General features: G+C 48.7%; 1 protein-coding gene across 4 annotated transcripts in view; it reads right to left on the bottom strand.

Moving 5' to 3' along the window:
• washc4 (WASH complex subunit 4) overlaps positions 1-20,261 on the bottom strand; it is a 182,564-nt gene that overhangs the window by 58,873 nt on the left and 103,430 nt on the right. For all 4 annotated transcript variants that reach the window (XM_069909975.1, XM_069909974.1, XM_069909976.1 and 1 more), the window contains 5 exons: positions 13,063-13,170; positions 10,263-10,409; positions 9,992-10,071; positions 9,797-9,902; positions 7,171-7,287 (listed from right to left, as the gene is read on the bottom strand). In XM_069909975.1, coding sequence (XP_069766076.1) covers positions 7,171-7,287; positions 9,797-9,902; positions 9,992-10,071; positions 10,263-10,409; positions 13,063-13,170 — 558 coding nt within the window. The remainder of the gene's footprint in view (positions 1-7,170; positions 7,288-9,796; positions 9,903-9,991; positions 10,072-10,262; positions 10,410-13,062; positions 13,171-20,261) is intronic.

Below are 20,261 nucleotides of genomic sequence, written 5' to 3'. Positions count from 1 at the left end.
CACAATGCCACGTCACTCACCGCCACGCCACACACTGCCACATCACTCACTGCCACTCCACACTGCCAAACCACACTGCAACACGCCAATCACTGCCACGCCACACACTGCCACGTCACTCACCGCCACGCCACACACTGCCACACCACTTACTGCCACTCCACACACCGCCACACCATTCACTGCCACTCCACTCACTGCCACGCCACACAATGCCACGTCACTCACTGCCACGCCACTCACTGCCACACCACACACTGCCATGCCACACACTGCCACGCCACACACTGCCATGCGACTCACTGCCACTCCATACATGGACACGCCACTCACTGCCACTCCACACTGCCACGCCACACAATGCCACGTCACTCACCGCCACGCCACACACTGCCACGTCACTCACTGCCACACCACACACTGCCACGTCACTCACTGCCACACCACACACTGCCACGTCACTCACTGCCACGCCACACACTGCCACGTCACTCACTGCCACACCACACACTGCCACGTCACTCACTGCCACACCACACACTGCCACGTCACTCACTGCCACACCACACACTGCCACGTCACTCACTGCCACACCACACACTGCCACGTCACTCACTGCCACACCACACACTGCCACGTCACTCACTGCCACACCACACACTGCCACGTCACTCACTGCCACACCACACACTGCCACGTCACTCACTGCCACACCACACACCGCCACGTCACTCACTGCCACACCACACACTGCCACGTCACTCACTGCCACACCACACACTGCCACGTCACTCACTGCCACACCACACACCGCCACGTCACTCACTGCCACACCACACACTGCCACGTCACTCACTGCCACACCACACACTGCCACGTCACTCACTGCCACACCACACACTGCCACGTCACTCACTGCCACACCACACACTGCCACGTCACTCACTGCCACACCACACACTGCCACGTCACTCACTGCCACACCACACACTGCCACGTCACTCACTGCCACACCACACACTGCCACGTCACTCACTGCCACACCACACACTGCCACGTCACTCACTGCCACACCACACACTGCCACGTCACTCACTGCCACACCACACAATGCCACGTCACTCACCGCCACGCCACATACTGCCACATCACTCACTGCCACTCCACACTGCCAAACCACACTGCCACGCCAATCACTGCCACGTCACTCACCGCCACGCCACACACTGCCACACCACTTACTGCCACTCCACACACAGCCACACCATTCACTGCCACTCCACTCACTGCCACGCCACACAATGCCACGTCACTCACCGCCACGCCACTCACTGCCACACCACACACTGCCATGCCACACACTGCCACGCCACACACTGCCATGCCACAAACTGCCACTCCATACATGGACACGCCACTCACTGCCACTCCACACTGCCACGCCACACAATGCCACGTCACTCACCGCCACGCCACACACTGCCACATCACTCACTGCCACTCCACACTGCCAAACCACACTGCCACGCCAATCACTGCCACGCCACACACTGCCACGTCACTCACCGCCACGCCACACACTGCCACGTCACTCACTGCCACACCACACACTGCCACGTCACTCACTGCCACACCACACACTGCCACGTCACTCACTGCCACACCACACACTGCCACGTCACTCACTGCCACACCACACACTGCCACGTCACTCACTGCCACACCACACACTGCCATGCCACTCACTGCCACACCACACACTGCCACGTCACTCACTGCCACACCACACACTGCCATGCCACACACTGCCACGCCACACACTGCCATGCCACTCACTGCCACTCCATACATGGACACGCCACTCACTGCCACTCCACACAGCCACTCCACACTGCCACGCCACACAATGCCACGTCACTCACCGCCACGCCACACACTGCCACATCACTCACTGCCACTCCACACTGCCAAACCACACTGCCACGCCAATCACTGCCACGCCACACACTGCCACGTCACTCACCGCCACGCCACACACTGCCACACCACTTACTGCCACTCCACACACCGCCACACCATTCACTGCCACTCCACTCACTGCCACGCCACACAATGCCACGTCACTCACCGCCACGCCACTCACTGCCACACCACACACTGCCACGCCACACACTGCCATGCCACTCACTGCCACTCCATACATGGACACGCCACTCACTGCCACTCCACACAGCCACTCCACACTGCCACGCCACACAATGCCACGTCACTCACCGCCACGCCACACACTGCCACATCACTACCTGCCACTCCACACTGCCAAACCACACTGCCACGCCAATGACTGCCACGCCACACACTGCCACGTCACTCACCGCCACGCCACACACTGCCACGTCACTCACTGCCACACCACACACTGCCACGTCACTCACTGCCACACCACACACTGCCATGCCACTCACTGCCACACCACACACTGCCACGTCACTCACTGCCACACCACACACTGCCATGCCACTCACTGCCACTCCATACATGGACACGCCACTCACTGCCACTCCACACAGCCACTCCACACTGCCACGCCACACAATGCCACGTCACTCACCGCCACGCCACACACTGCCACATCACTCACTGCCACTCCACACTGCCAAACCACACTGCCACGCCAATCACTGCCACGCCACACACTGCCACGTCACTCACCGCCACGCCACACACTGCCACACCACTTACTGCCACTCCACACACCGCCACACCATTCACTGCCACTCCACTCACTGCCACGCCACACACTGCCACGTCACTCACTGCCACACCACACACTGCCACGTCACTCACTGCCACACCACACACTGCCACGTCACTCACTGCCACACCACACACTGCCACGTCACACACTGCCACGTCACTCACTGCCACACCACACACTGCCACGTCACTCACTGCCACACCACACACTGCCACGTCACTCACTGCCACACCACACACTGCCACGTCACTCACTGCCACACCACACACTGCCACGTCACTCACTGCCACACCACACACTGCCACGTCACTCACTGCCACGTCACTCACTGCCACACCACACACTGCCACGTCACTCACTGCCACACCACACACTGCCACGTCACTCACTGCCACACCACACACTGCCACGTCACTCACTGCCACACCACACACTGCCACGTCACTCACTGCCACACCACACACTGCCACGTCACTCACTGCCACACCACACACTGCCACGTCACTCACTGCCACACCACACACTGCCACGTCACTCACTGCCACACCACACACTGCCATGCCACACACTGCCACGCCACACACTGCCACGTCACTCACTGCCACACCACACACTGCCACGTCACTCACTGCCACACCACACACTGCCACGTCACTCACTGCCACACCACACACTGCCACGTCACTCACTGCCACACCACACACTGCCACGTCACTCACTGCCACACCACACACTGCCACACCACACACTGCCATGCCACACACTGCCACGCCACACTGCCATGCCACTCACTGCCACTCCATACATGGACACGCCACTCACTGCCACTCCACACAGCCACTCCACACTGCCACGCCACACAATGCCACGTCACTCACCGCCACGCCACACACTGCCACATCACTCACTGCCACTCCACACTGCCAAACCACACTGCCACGCCAATCACTGCCACGTCACTCACCGCCACGCCACACACTGCCACACCACTTACTGCCACTCCACACACCGCCACACCATTCACTGCCACTCCACTCACTGCCACGCCACACAATGCCACGTCACTCACCGCCACGCCACTCACTGCCACACCACACACTGCCATGCCACACACTGCCATGCCACACACTGCCATGCCACAAACTGCCACTCCATACATGGACACGCCACTCACTGCCACTCCACACAGCCACTCCACACTGCCACGCCACACAATGCCACGTCACTCACCGCCACGCCACACACTGCCACATCACTCACTGCCACTCCACACTGCCAAACCACACTGCCACGCCAATCACTGCCACGCCACACACTGCCACGTCACTCACCGCCACGCCACACACTGCCACGTCACTCACTGCCACACCACACACTGCCACGTCACTCACTGCCACACCACACACTGCCACGTCACTCACTGCCACACCACACACTGCCACGTCACTCACTGCCACACCACACACTGCCACGTCACTCACTGCCACACCACACACTGCCACACCACACACTGCCACGTCACTCACTGCCACACCACACACTGCCATGCCACACACTGCCACGCCACACACTGCCATGCCACTCACTGCCACTCCATACATGGACACGCCACTCACAGCCACTCCACACTGCCACGCCACACAATGCCACGTCACTCACCGCCACGCCACACACTGCCACATCACTCACTGCCACTCCACACTGCCAAACCACACTGCCACGCCAATCACTGCCACGCCACACACTGCCACGTCACTCACCGCCACGCCACACACTGCCACACCACTTACTGCCACACCATTCACTGCCACTCCACTCACTGCCACGCCACACAATGCCACGTCACTCACCGCCACGCCACTCACTGCCACACCACACACTGCCATGCCACACACTGCCACGCCACACACTGCCATGCCACTCACTGCCACTCCATACATGGACACGCCACTCACGGCCACTCCACACAGCCACTCCACACTGCCACGCCACACAATGCCACGTCACTCACCGCCACGCCACACACTGCCACATCACTCACTGCCACTCCACACTGCCAAACCACACTGCCACGCCAATCACTGCCACGCCACACACTGCCACGTCACTCACCGCCACGCCACACACTGCCACGTCACTCACTGCCACACCACACACTGCCACGTCACTCACTGCCACACCACACACTGCCATGCCACTCACTGCCACACCACACACTGCCACGTCACTCACTGCCACACCACACACTGCCATGCCACACACTGCCACGCCACACACTGCCATGCCACTCACTGCCACTCCATACATGGACACGCCACTCACTGCCACTCCACACAGCCACTCCACACTGCCACGCCACACAATGCCACGTCACTCACCGCCACGCCACACACTGCCACATCACTCACTGCCACTCCACACTGCCAAACCACACTGCCACGCCAATCACTGCCACGCCACACACTGCCACGTCACTCACCGCCACGCCACACACTGCCACACCACTTACTGCCACTCCACACACCGCCACACCATTCACTGCCACTCCACTCACTGCCACGCCACACAATGCCACGTCACTCACCGCCACGCCACTCACTGCCACACCACACACTGCCATGCCACACACTGCCACGCCACACACTGCCATGCCACTCACTGCCACTCCATACATGGACACGCCACTCACTGCCACTCCACACAGCCACTCCACACTGCCACGTCACTCACCGCCACGCCACACACTGCCACATCACTCACTGCCACTCCACACTGCCAAACCACACTGCCACGCCAATCACTGCCACGCCACACACTGCCACGTCACTCACCGCCACGCCACACACTGCCACACCACTTACTGCCACTCCACACACCGCCACTCCACTCACTGCCACGCCACACAATGCCACGCCACACACTGCCACGTCACTCACCGCCACGCCACTCACTGCCATGTCACACACTGCCACGCAACACACTGCAGCTTCACTGCGGAGGGAGCTGGCATTTTCTGTAGAAGTGTGGCCAGAGCATATATTGATACTTCCTGTGCAAGGATTTCTTTCCTACTGCTATCGAACTCTTCAAATGACAAAAGATGATGGCCTTGTATTGTTTTTAGTTGTATTTTTCTCCACTCACTGCACTACGTCTTTGTGCCCTGCACCATCTGTATAAAACTGTTCCCGTCAAGGGTGTCTTATTTATTGATTGATAGCACACAAAATGAAGCATTCTACTATGTTTCAGGTACACATGATATAAAACCATTCATGCTCGTGATAAAAATTCAATGACAATCAAAACACATTTGGATAGATAGTGCTCAGAAGAATATTGACCAATCTGGGCAAGTGGGGCTGTCGCAGAAAGACAGGTTGATTAGCATAGACGAGTTGAAAAGGTGTGAGAAACTAAGTTTCCATTTGCTCATTGGCCTTGCCAGTACTGTCATCATGTCCAGTGGGTGGGCAGTTCCTCAAGGTTGATTTCCATTCTTGTACAAGGCCCTGGGAGCCAAAAGTAAATCCAACTGCACCTGAATTATCTATTCCCAGTGAAGATTACAAACACCGCAGTCTCATTACAAATCCAGTGTTCACATTTATCATTGTCCTCAAGGAGACGCAGTTAAAACTCCTGGTGCTGGCATTATCACAAAACACCAATTTCACTGGAGTTCCATTCCATTCTCTCCTCTTAAAATAGAGATGCTAATTTGTAAAAAGCAGGAAGGAGACTATTTCCCATTCAAACCACAATGCTACACTTCCTCAGAGGAAATTCAGTGACCAGACTTTTTACAGAGAGTGCTGGGTGTATGGAATGGGCTGCCAATTGAAGTGATAGAGGTAGGTACAATTATTACAGTTAGGAGGCATTTCTTCAGGTACATGGATAGGCAAGGTTTAGAGGGATATGAACCCATATGGAACAAGCTCAGATGAACCCTTTGGTCAGCATAGATGAGTTGGACTGAAGAGTTTATTTCCATGTTCTATAACTCTATGATGAATTTACTAAAATTTAAAGAAAATAAATTATTTTGGTTCAACTTCTACCTGATTTATCTCTGACAACAGTCAACTCTCAGCAGTGCATTAAACAGGAGAGAGATTGGAACTTTAACATTTTCTTGTTCAGATCCCCCAGAAACTTCATAGAACATAGAAATACACAGCACAGTGCAGACCTTTCGTCTCACAGTGTGGTGCTGACCTAATAACCTACTCTAATCTGCCTAGAATTTCTCAACTGCAGTTTTCTCATATAATCCACAGTGAAGCTATAAAAAGTCAGGTTTTGGGTCTGAAACTATTTTGGTAATAATAGGTTGAACTGGAATAATACAGGCTGCAATTAAGTCCTCTGCATCAGTAGCATTGGCAATTTGTGCCTGGTGTCCATACCTCATTTAGCACGTCTGTTGTTTCTTTATCAAAACACTCCAGCAACATGTGTGTGGATTCCAGATGTCTGACATACATCATGGGTGGGACGCAGTCTCTCAAAGCACTAAACATGTACTGTTGAATGAAATATCAAATAGCACAAAATAAATAAACATTTTATCAACAGATTTCAGTTTTCTGAATTACATGAGAAATTTAGGAATCCATTAAAAAAAACATAACTTCCCACTCTTTATTGAACAAGATTTATGAAGCCAAGGTCAAGCAAGGAGAGTGAGGAAATTAGATATTCTCTGTGTCTTGTGCATCGAATTTGGCTCTTGATTGCTTATCATCTGCCTTTCTGAAGAGCTTAAAGTTAATGCAGATGACAAAATATAACTACTTTAATACTAATCAATATTTCTCAAAACACAGAAATGCTAGAGGAACTCAGCTGGTCTCGAAGCATCCATAGGAGGTACAGATATATTACTGAGTGAAAAAACACAGGTTTCTGAATTAAAGTCTGGGGAAAGAAGGGGAGAAGAATGGGAGGGGGAGAACTACAGACCAACAGACAAAAGGTGTTAATTAGATATAAGAAGAAAGGTGAGAACTTTGAAAGGATATAGAGGGGAAGGGGGAGGGAGAGAGAGAGAGAGAGAGAGTGAGTGCTCGAAGATAGAAAAGAGGGGAAAGTCAATGGAGGAGGGGATTTTCTAATGGAAACCAGAGAAGTTGATGTTAATGCCATCTGGTTGGAGAGTACCCAGATGGAAGATGCAGGTGGTCTCAGTCTGGCAGTGCCTGAAACCATGAACAGACATGTCAGCAAGGTAATGGAGCAGGAAATTGAAATGAGTGGCCACTGGGAGATCCACACTATTGTGGCAGACAGAGCTGGAGTACATAATGAAGCGATCTCCCAGCCTGTGCTCAGCCTCTCCCAGCCTGTGCTCAGCCTCTCCAATGTAGAGGAGACCACAGTGAGAGAGCGCCAGAGGCAGTAGATGACCCCTGCAGATTCACAAGTGGAGTGATACTTCATTTGGAAGGACTTGTTTAGGGCCCAAAATGGTGATGAGGGAGGAGGTGTGGGTGCATGGAGCATCTCCTGCATAGGGGTGGGTGCCAAGGGGACAATTGGTGGGAAGGGAGGTGTGGATAAGCAAGCAGACCCTATGGAAGGTGGTGAGGGGAATATGTCTCTGGTGGTGGGATCATGTAGTTGGTGGTGGAAATGGCAGAGTAGGATAGGATGCAGATAAGACCCACCAGAACATTGACCAAGACGGAGTTGAGAGTAGGTAGGCTGGGCTTATTTTCTGTGGTGTAGAGGCTGGGAAGGTTCCTAATGAGTAGCATAAATAAAGTAGGTCGTAGGAAACTTTTCTCATAGTAGAGGTATCTTAAGCAAGAAGGCATAGGTTTAGGATAAGGGGATAAGAGATTTAGAAGCGATTTGGGGAAGCAACTGCCTTAGAGCGTGGCAGAGGCATAAAACTTAAGTTTTAACACAAGTACACAAACTGCCACAGCATAGAAGTCTACATGCTGGGATAAGTGCAGGAAAGTCATTGGCATGTGTTAACGAACTGTGCATAACGAGCAGCAATAGACAATGAACCAGGCAATGTTGAATTTTAAATCACTAATTTATAACTCTTAAGCTATTGTCCTAACTTTTAAACTATCCTTATCACTAAATCTATCCCCATCTGTGTGCGTGCGAGCATCTGTGTGCGTGTGTGGGCATGGTGAGTGTGTGTGTGTGTGTGTGTGTGTGTGTGTGTGTGTGTGTGTGTGTGTGTGTGTGAGTGAGTGTGTGAGAGATACCCACACCATTACAGTCCAGGCCAAAATCTAGAAAGTTACTTCAAAGTTCAGTCTTTTACATTCAGTGTTGAAGCATAGGCCTTGAAATTTGATGCCCAGAATTAATGTTGAACTGTTGGGGAGACAGGAGTTGTGGCTGCAACAGACCCACGAATTCTCCTTGCGTTGCCTTTGAAGAAATGTCCATCTACACGAGCTGAAGTCATAACATTCCTGGTCCTTTTGTAGGTGAGAGTCAAACTGGACAGCCTCCAGAAAGCTTCCAAGACCCCAGCACCGGTCTCTCCCAAGTGACCTCCACTGTTAGTCATAATCAAAATGAAGCACTTTGCTTCCCAAAAAGCCCCTCCTGGCACAGGCCCATCCACTGAAAAGGCCCAGCCATTCACAGAGCATGTTATGCTCTGAATTCCACAGAATGACTGGCTACAAGAGCTGCTTCAAAAGCCTGTCTTCTCCCCAGCAGCCAGAATGGTTCTCCCTTGCAAACTCACAATGTCTTTACAAATGTATGGACTTCCCTCAGTTCTTTCAATGTACTGAATTGTCTGTGACTTGTGTTGTGATGGTGCTTTGGTGAAATATTAACTGTGACCACTCAGTTGCTCCTGTCTATACTATCCCTTAGAGTGATAATCTCACTTTATTAAAACAGGAGCTCATAATACATGGACTGTACCTTTGAAGATATCATGTTTTTAATTATATGCATCATCCTGAACAAAAGCTAAAGTATATCTCCTGTAATTGCCTCTAATTCATGATTCCATTTATCTGCTGTTATCAATCAACCTGCATTTCTTACGTGTATTCTTGCAGAATCGACAGCACTGTCATAAATATCATCCAGGTAGATGGGGAAGATGGTTCGGTGCCAATACAAGAAGCTGCAATTGCACAAAACTTGAATCCTGCAAAATGCAACAACAAGGTGAAGTCTGCGGTTTGGTTTCCCCCCCACCCTGGGTTGTAACGCAGATGTCTTCTGAGATTTACTCACCGCTCCCTCAACTCGCTGATCAGGTCCAACTTCTTCAGTACCACCTGCAAAACCAGCAACTCTTCATCTCGGAAAGTTTTCTGCTCAGAACAGATGCATGCAAATGAGCCAATGTTTTGTTTTACAGTTATTCAGGTGAGATTATTCAGAACTTTAAATTTAATCCAGCAACTCCATCACATGATGAATACTGAACTGATACTGTAAAAATTTGGCATGCCACTCATTACCAGTTGAATTACAAAGTTAGCACCAAGGTTAAGATGCTTACCATTTGAGTCCCCACACTCAGTGCCAGGGCAATGACTAGTCTACGTTCTTTCGTACTGGGTCCATTGAGAGCATTTTCAGCCAAAACAAGAGCGGAGAGCACATCCAGGCGCCGCTCACTGTACTTCTTGTCAGATATCACTCTTTTCTGAAGTAAAACAATAGATTATTTTCCAAAAGTTGCTGTTGCAAACAGATCACATTCAAAACCATCACGAGGTCATTTATTACCACTGCAATGGCCGTTAAAATAGCCCCAAGACTTTTGCTGAAGCCACTGCATTTTAATTAAAATTTAAAACAATGCAGGTTTGTGGAGAAAATTACCTTGAAGTTGTTCCATCATTTCTCCATCCAAAGTGGAAACCAAGATCTTTCAATGACCAGCATCGACAATTAATATTTTTTTAATCTCTTCCTATTAAATGTGTTTTTTCTCTCTTACATGATAATTACTTAAACTGTGGGGCCACTTTATGTTTCTAAGAAGCTGCAGCAAAGAAGACTTTCACTACATCAGTATATTGTACTGTTTGATGTTGAGAGTATACTGTCCAAATGTCACTACACACATGGTACACGTGCACTGAACAAATGCACCAAGATTCTTACTTGCTGCAGCCAAACAGGATGGCAAGATAAACCAACTCCAAGAGGGCACATTAAATTGCAACATGCTAAGACGGAACAATAGGTGCTTCCTCGACGTACGATTTTCAAAGTTACAATGGTATGACTACTGTTACTGCTTATCGCGCAACAGCTTTGGCTGGCGCTATATTTTATGATTAAAAATTGTTTTTTTCAGTGTGGAAGAAAAGGTATTCAATATTTAATTATAAATTAGGCTTTGTTTTTGATAAACTTGCACAGGTGTAGACTATGGTTAAGTGGTCTGAGCATATTTAAGGTAGGCTAGGCTCGGGGCAGAGCCAGGTTCTAACATTAGAGGAGCGAGCACAAAAGAAGCCACCACACATATCGGATGGTGAGTCAGTGGTTGAATGACGGGCTGCACTGATCGCTCAGTGGCGTCAGACCCACACCAAATAATTTTAAATTCATTATACATTTCTATTTTTCACTATCGTAGTAGAATTTTGAAAGGAGAAATAAATACCTACAGAGCTATTCCTCCCTAGATGCCAGTGGCCAGACCGCTGCCCTTTTGGAACTGTGTGCTCACTGGTCAATCTCCTGTGATGTGCCGGTGGCATCACCTTTGAAGAATGTACTCTAGGGGGAGCCATTGCTCTCTCCCTGCCCTCCCCCCAGCTATGTCACTGGCTAGGCTATGATGTTCAGTAGGGCAGTATTCTTTTTCGAATTACGATTTATTGGAACGCAACCCCATCGTAAGTGGAGGAGCCTCTGTAATAATAAATAATAAAAGAACTTCTAGCTAAATATTCACAGTTGCTCTTTTGTGCATGAAACAAAGCGACATTTCAATAGTACAAACAGATCCTTTTGTGGAACTGGAGTAGTTTAGGGTTGGGGTTAGGGTCATCGAGAGAGGCTCTTGGGTTAAACACTGTCCTTGAAAGCAGAGGTGCTGGACTTTAGGCCTGAAGGGAGTAGTGAGAAGAGGTTGTATCCACTTAAAGATGCTGCTTTAGAGGAGTAATCAATTTGAAAGGAGAGAGAGTCAAACACAGGTTGGGGAGAAAATTTTTAAAAAGAGCATTCGAAGCTCAGCAATTCAGCCGAATAATCGAATTGTGATTCATCAGCAGGAACAAATAAAAGTAAAGCAGGCACAAGAGGAGATTGTTGGAGTGGTCCAGTGTAGAAGTGGAAAGTTAGAGGCTTTGGCTCAAAAAGCTTCAGCAAGCAGAGGCTGAGAACATGCTACAGGTAAGGTAGGTGGTGGAGACGGCAGCTAGGGTAGTGGTATGCTCCAATTACAGGATGGGGGTAATCTGGGACAGCACAAATGTCCCTGATGACTACTCCAGCAAGAGATGCATCCAGCTGCAGTTCCTTACAGACTGTGTTAGGGAAGTGGACCTGAAGCTGGATGACCCTCCAGATCATTTAGGGAGGCAGAGGGGGTGACAGACAGTAGCAATTAGGAGACAGTCGTATCCTAGAGGCGAGGCATGTAACTGGGTGTCTAATAGGAGAGGGAAGGGGAATAGGCAGTCAACGCAGGGCAATAATAAGTGTACTGTTTTTGGATACTGTTGGGTTTGGGGGGGGGGGGGGGGAGGAACCTGGGTCTGACCATAAGCTAAATTTGTACATAAGGCAGAACAGGTTCTTATTTAGCGTTCGTGAGGTTACATTATGCACATTTATGAGCATGCACAAATCGGGGAACAGCCCATTCGTAAGTACGAGTAGTCCATAAGTCAGATGTTCGTAACCCGGTGACTCTCTGTATATCTCTTTACCTCCTATGGATGCAGTGAGACCAGCTGAGTTCCTCCAGCATTTCTATGTTTTCAATACAAATTGCCCTTTATTTAAGAATAAACCCCAATACAACGGAATCCTGGGAAAACCGAATCCATCAGGAAAAGACATGGAGATTACTCAGGGAAACAAAGTGCTTTTGATTTAATGTGAACACACAGATGTACTAAAACACACATTAAGTACTGAAGGGACTCAGTATTAATGGAGAACCTGCCTGCTTTGTGCTTATACGTTGAAGAAGGGCTCTGGCCAATGTTGGTAATATATCTTTACCTCCTATGACCAGCTGAGTTCCTCTAGCATTTCTGTGCGTTCGTATTACAATCACAGTTCTATAATCATTACACGCACATGCACACGCAATAAATGAAGGTACAAACCTTTGCAACTGATATTGAATTAAGGGCCTGATGCTGAAGATATTGAGCAATGTGACAGACAGAATCCGCTATAACCATGGTCCTCCTGTGCACAATATGTTCAATGGCCTAAAAAAAATACACCAAGTTATTTACTGGCATAGGCACAAGCTAATAAAGTAAGTGGCCCAGAAGTTGAGTTAATTTTAAATTTAGACATTCAGCACGGTAACAGGCCCTTTCGGTCCATGAGCCCATGCTGCCCAATTACACACGATTGACTTATACCCTTGATACATTTTGAATGGTGGGAGGAAACCGGAGCCCTGGGGAAAACCCATGCAGACACAAGGAGAATGTACAAACTCCTTACAGACAATGCGGGATTTGAACCCCAGTCCCAATCACTGGCACTGTAAAGGCGATATGGAGTAAAGGAATTGTGGAGCAGGGGTTAAAAATCTAGACAAGTTAACAGGAGTTAAGGACTAACAATCCAGAGAGGAGGTGCCACCATCACTGCTGTGGAATTTAAACTCCGCTAAATATAAGAAGGAACTAGTTGCAGTGATAGTGACCAGTTGGGCTAACCTTAATGTAACTGCAAGTACAAGAGATTGCAGAAACTGGAATCTGGAGCAAATTATCACAAACACTCAGTTGGTTCACCAATAATCACAGAAAAAACCAGATGTCTTTTTTCTGACACAAAGCAATGTGGCTGACTCTCAGCTACACTCTACGAGTGGAAATCACTCAGCCACATTAAATTCAGCTCTGGTCTTGACAATGAATCAGACACCACAGAGTCTCTCCTGGTCAACTTCACAAAGTCAGCCTTCTAACTATCAAGGACATCGTGCCTTAATTGGGACAGCATCCCCACTGAAAGCCTCCATCGCAATCCCTGTCTATGCACCATTCAGAAGGGGCAGTACAGTGGCAAATAAAGAAAGAATCATAGAAATACATAGCATCTGAATGCACAAGATCAACCAATGAAACAGCGTTCTCTCCGGTCTCAGTGCAAAACCTGCAGACACACAACCAGACATAACACACATTCAGTCAGTACATATGCAGGACAAGTATTTCATCTAATACAAATAAATAAACAAATGAGAGCTCTGGATAGTTAGTGCGAGCAGTTCCTTTGGTCATTCACCATTCTCATTGCCTTTGGGAAGAAGATGTTCTTCACCCTGGTGGGGCTGGCTCTGATACTCCTGGATCTCTTTCCCAACGGGAGCAGCTGAAAGATGCAGTGCGTGGGGTGGTAGGGGTCCTCAACAATTTTGCACACCCTCTTCAGTCAATGATCCCGGTAGAGGGTGCAGAGATTTACCAGGATGTTGCCTGGATTGGGAAACAAGTCTTGTGAGGCAAGGTCAGCAGAGCTGGGACTTTTCTCTTTGGACTGTAGAAAGATGAGAGGGGACTTGATAGGGTCTACAAGCTTATGAGAGGCACAGATAAGGTGTCAGGGCAGGATCAGAAAACAAGAGAGTTCATATGTACAAAGTTAAGAGAGGGAAGTTTAAGGGAAACATCAGGGGTATGTTTTTTTTTACAGAGTTGTGGGTTCCTAGAATGCCTTCCTGGGGATGTGGTGGAGGCTGAAACATTGGGGGCATTTAAGAGATTCTTAAACACACATGGATGAAAGAAAAATAGAGAGTCATTGGATATGGAGGGTTTAGTACTTTTTTTATATTGGAAGAAAGATATGGGTTGGAACATTGAGGGCCAAGGGACCTGTTCTATGCTGTTTTGTTCTATGACATTGATAGAGTGGGGTGGGGGGGGAGAGTAGGGAATGGAGGGAGAGGAGACTCCAGTGATCTTCTCTGCCACTCTTATGGTACTGTGGATTAACCTCCTATAAATTTCTCTGCATCAACCGTACCACACTGTGATGCAGCTGGCCCAATACGTTCTCCACTCTCTCCACGACAGAGTTGATGATGTGTAGTGGAGGGTGGTCGTTCCTGGTTCTTCTGAGGTCCTTGATCATCTCCTACATCTTGTCTATGTTGAGACTCAGGTTGTTACTCTCGTGCCACTTCACAAGATTTTCCACCTCTTCATTGATGCTGATGAGGCCAATGACTAATGTGTCACCTGTAATTCGCTGGATCTGGCCCTTTCAATCCCTTGCTGTCTTTGATGTCCATCTACACGAGTCCTATTCATTTATTTATTTATTTAACGTACTGCTCGGTAACAGGCCATTTTGTCCCATGAATCCGCACCCAATTAACCTACAGCCCCGGTACATTTCGACCAGTGGGAGGAAACTGGAGCCCCTGGAAAAAAACCCATGCAGACACGGGGTGCTGAACTAATCAACCGCACCACCCAGATTATACACCTTTCCCATCCAAGAACCTGTACAAACATTGCATCTGGCTTCATCATCTTTTTGGGAGATCATTCCAAACAACCATCATAAATGTACCCCTCAGAGTGCCTTCCAATTTCTCCCTTCTCACCTTAGCTGTGCCCTTCAGTTCTGGACTCCTGATTCTAGGAAAATGACGGTGACTTTCTGTCGTATCCAAGCCCCTTGCACAGTTAGCACAAAACGATTACAGTGTCAGCGACCCGGATTCAAATGTGGGAATGTTTGTAAGAAGCTGCACATTCTCCCAGTGACCTATGTGTGTTTCCTCCAGATGCCAAGGTTTCTTGCTATCTTACAAAATGTTAGTAGGTTAATTGGGTGTAATTGGGCATCACAGATTTCAAGGGTGAGAAGGACGTGATGCATCATCTACCATGATGCATCACTAAAAATAAAACTATATATACTTCTGTAAGGTCACTCCTCAGCTTTCTACATTAAGAGAATAAACCCAGCCTAACTGGTTTTATAACTACAGCCCTCTATCCTTAGGCAACATCCTGGTGAACATAAGAATTGCAGATGCGAGAACTGAGTGAACCTAAGCTCTGTACAGCTACAATGTGACACTTGCTTCAGCTGACAAAGGCAAACATGCTGAATGCATTTTTGCTGCCCGATCCACCCATGTCCCCACTTATAGGAAAAAAGGGGGAAGGGGAACCTTTAACGTTTATTCCAGAGCGGATAAAAGTCTCAAAATCCAATTGGAAGAAAACCAAAGACCTGTCTTAGCTGATGAATGGCAAGCCTTTCACATGTGTAGCAAGGGCACGCAGCACATTTCAATGCCCATTGCCAAGGGTGATGTGGCCAGCTTACTGTTCGAGCTGGCAGTTTGAAGAATGCATTACGGCCATTACAGAGACGGCTGACTCAGGGGCAAGAACAGCTGCTACACTTATCAGGTTTCAGTTTTAATAAGGACAGGGAGGGAGGTAAAAAAAAGTGAGAGTGGTATTGCTGATCAGGGCTGCAGAAAAGGGGAGGGACTGTCTACCGAGTCAGTGTGGGTAGAAGTCAGGAACAGGAAGGAGGCAATAACCCTACTGACTATATATTATAGACCCTTCCCCCGCCCCCCCCCCCCCCCCCCCCGCATAGTAACAGGCATCAAGAAGCAGATAGGAAAGGTGCAAAAAATAACAAGGTTTGGTGTAATGGGTGATTTGAACTTTCCTGATATTCATTGGGGCACTATCTTAGAGCGAAAGGATGGAGTCGAATGTTCAAGAAGGTTTCCTGACACAACATGTAGATAGGACCACATAAGGAGAGGCACTCCATTAGGCAGGCGAACCAGCCCTGCATGTCACACACGCGGCGGGGCAGCCAGCCAAAATGGTGCCGTCGGGGGTTTCTTCCCGACCTCGGCACCAGGCTTAGATGCCCATGCTCTGCAGCCCACGTGACCCTCTGATGACGTCCGGTCCCATGCCGTGGTTCTCAGCCAGGTCCGGACTGGGAGAATAAAAACAGCCAGGCAGACCTCAATAAATCAGTTTTGCTCACTGAACTCAACCCGGTGGTTTGGTTGTGGAGTTATTCAGTAAGCAGAGTAGCTGTCGCTACAGGCTATATTTGACCTGGTCACGTGTCAGATCTCTCAGCAGACAAAAATTTTGGAGAAAGTGATCACATTTCCCTCCCCTTAGTTCTGGAGGACAGGAATAGACAATTTGGGAAAACATTTAATTGGTGTACGGGAAAATACGATGATATTTGGCAGGAGGTTGGGAGCATAAATTGAGAGCAGATGTACTTGTGGAAATATATGGCAGAAATGTGGCAAATGGTTAGGAAACATTTCTCAGTATAAGTATATCCCACTGAGGCAGGAAAAAGATGGCAAGGTGAAAGAATCATGGTGCACAAGGGATGTAGAAAATCAAGTTGAAAAGTAAAGAAAAGCTTACGAGGAGTTTTTAAAAAATAGGAACTGAAAGAGCGCTAGAGAATTAGAAGATTGTCAGGAAAGAGCTTAAGGTAGGACTTAGGAGAGCTAGTAGGGACCATGAGGTGAGAATTAAGGAAAACCCCAAGGCATTCTGCATGTGAAGAACATGAACTAGCTGTAGGGTGCTGGACATTGACTCATGGGAACCAGATTACAGTATCAGGATTCAAGGTTGGAGGTTTAGATCTGGAGTTTGGGTGCCGATGGTTTGGACTGAAGGCAGTGTAACTGCAGAGGCTGGAGGTGAATCCATGGGCACTCAGTGATAAAAGGGACTCTCTTTCTCTCATACTGTAAGGGACACCAGGCAATTCTAATGAAACGTTGTATGCCTTATGGTAGGCAGAAGTATGTCAGCTAAGTTACATTTTTAATGATTTATTATGTGACTGTAGCCACTGATGGGTATTTTGAGATGATAAAGTAACAAGTCGCAGTTTACAGACTTGCGCAACCTTTTTAAAAACCCCGCATCATCACTGCGTCGTGATGTCATGACGTTCGGCATCCAGTTCCCTGGAATTTGTACATCACATTGGTACACGGCTCCACACCCCCCCACCCCCTCTCCAGAATCAGCTCAGAAAGGTCCAGTGTGAACGTTTGAGGTTGTTCCCCCAATGACTAACACACATGGTGTCCTAGAGCTTCAGAGCACTTTCTATGGTCCTTCGTGGGGTGTTTGTAGGGGTGATCCGTGTGTGCCCCTTTGGAGGAAAACATACTCATAATCTCTGAGTTCCTTGGGAATGAAGGAAGATTGTGTGCCGTGTCTCGAAGCTGGTATGGGAGCTAGTTTTCCTACCCTCTCCCGCAGCTTACAGTGTCCCAGACGGCTGCTCTTCCTGCCCACAAGGAGACAGCCCAAACTCTCCAGGGATGAGCAGAGATGCTCTTTGGACCAACTCTGCTGATGATGAGTTGAAGTCTTCTTTAGGTGCTGTTCTGCTGCCTAGTCGCACCACGGAAGTTCATCTGTCCAATCTGGTCCCTGTAAGCGAGCCATAAGTGCTGCTTTCAGGTGCCTATGGAACTATTCCACCATACCGTTGGGCTGTGGATGATAGGCCGTGGTATGGTGGAGCTGTGTTCCTAGGAGTCTAGATAAAGCACTCCAGATGGCAGAGGTAAACTGTGGAGATGTGCAGGCAGACTGAAACAAGAGACCTAGGACTAAACAAAAGCTCTTGTGCACGACTCAGTTGAATTGTCGACCATGGGAATGGCCTCCGGCCACCTGGTAAACCTGTCATTGATGGTGAATAAATATTTGAATCCCCTGGACACTAGGATTGGGCCAACGATTTTGTTGTGTACATGGTTGATTCTGCACTTTGGCTGTTTGAATGGCTAGAGCGGAGCTTTTATGTGCCTTTGTACCTTTGACTTCTGGCAGTCCACGTACGAACTCACCCAGTGAGTGATGTCTTCCTTCAGGCCGTGCCAGACGAAGTTATCAGATTCTAGGCAGGCCGTTGACCTAGTGGAGGATGCGATAGATCATGAATGGCATCGAAAACGTGGCACCACCACAAGACAGGAATGATAGGGCGTGGTTGTCCTATTGCCCTGAGGTCTGGAAGCCAGGTCCTGGAACTGCAGGTTTATAATGGCCATTTTGTAGTCAGGTATTGCCATTGAGTCTCTTCTGGGGTAAAATAGTCAACACCTTGGGAAAGTGCAGATAAATGTTGAAAAGCAGCACGGGAGAGAGCTTCCTTTTTCCGGAGATGCGCTTTATCTTCGCAGAGAACTCTGAAATGTAGGACATGAAGCTGCTGATGAGCTGACCAAGGCCCCAAAGCTTCAGCAAAAACAAAAGTAAATAGTTTATGGTCTGCCCTCGAAGAAGTACCGAAACTGCCTGACCACAAGGTAAAGTGCCAGCAGCTCCTTATCGAAGGTCTGCATTTGGCCTCTGCGTGGTGAAGGTGTTGGCTGAAGGATGCTAGTGGCTTCCATTGTTCATTCACGTATTGTTCCAGCACTCCTCCTATGGCCATCTCAGATGTTTCTGTCAATAAGGCTGTTGACTCGTCCCCTGTGGGTGACTCAGCATGAGTGTGCATGCTAGTGCATCTTTAGTCTCCCGAAAGGCATTTATAGTTGTCTCCATCCAGCAAAGTTCTTTTTGATTCTAAGACATCAGGTTGAAAAGGGGCTTCTTGACATGTGTCACAGCAGGAACCCTTGGAGAGCCTTGACCGTTGATAGCTTCAGGAATCTCATGATTAGCGGGTAGCAGAACCACGCCCTTGCATGTGATTCTGCATCCTAGGAATCCGATGGTCAACTATCCAAACTGGCAATTTGCTGAATTAACCGTGAGCCCAAACTCTTGCAAGTGGCTAAAGAGTAAATGGAGATGTTTTGAATGTTCTTTGTGAGTGTGACTGATGATGAAAATGAGAGGGTGAAACTAAAATCAGATGAGTCATTGGGAATAAAGGGAACTACAAAAATATGAGAGAGGAACTGGAAGGGCACATGGGCAGGGAGGATGGCAGAGCAGCAATGGCTAAGTTTCTATGAGAAATAAGGAAGGTGCAGGGCAGGGTTATTCCCAAAAGGAAGAAATGTTTGAATGTTCAAGTGTGGCTGACCAGAGAAGTCAAAGCCAAAGAAAAGGCATGCAAGGAAGGCAAAATTAGTGGGAAGATTTTAAAACCACACATAAGATAACTAAGAAGGGCATTAGGAAGGAAAAGATGAACTTTTAAAGGAGGCCAGCAAATATCAATAAGGATACTAAAAGTTTTTTTTGTATGTTAAGAGTAAAAACGAGGTAAGAATAGGTATTGGACCAATAGAAAATGACGCTGGAGAAATTGTAATAGGAGTCACGGAGATGGCAGAGGA

This window comes from Narcine bancroftii, chromosome 13 (genome assembly GCF_036971445.1).
Source record: "Narcine bancroftii isolate sNarBan1 chromosome 13, sNarBan1.hap1, whole genome shotgun sequence".
In the NCBI taxonomy this organism is placed as follows: Eukaryota; Metazoa; Chordata; class Chondrichthyes; order Torpediniformes; family Narcinidae; genus Narcine; species Narcine bancroftii.
Note: the sequence above shows the minus strand (reverse complement) of the source record. Positions and strands in the feature narration are given on the sequence as shown.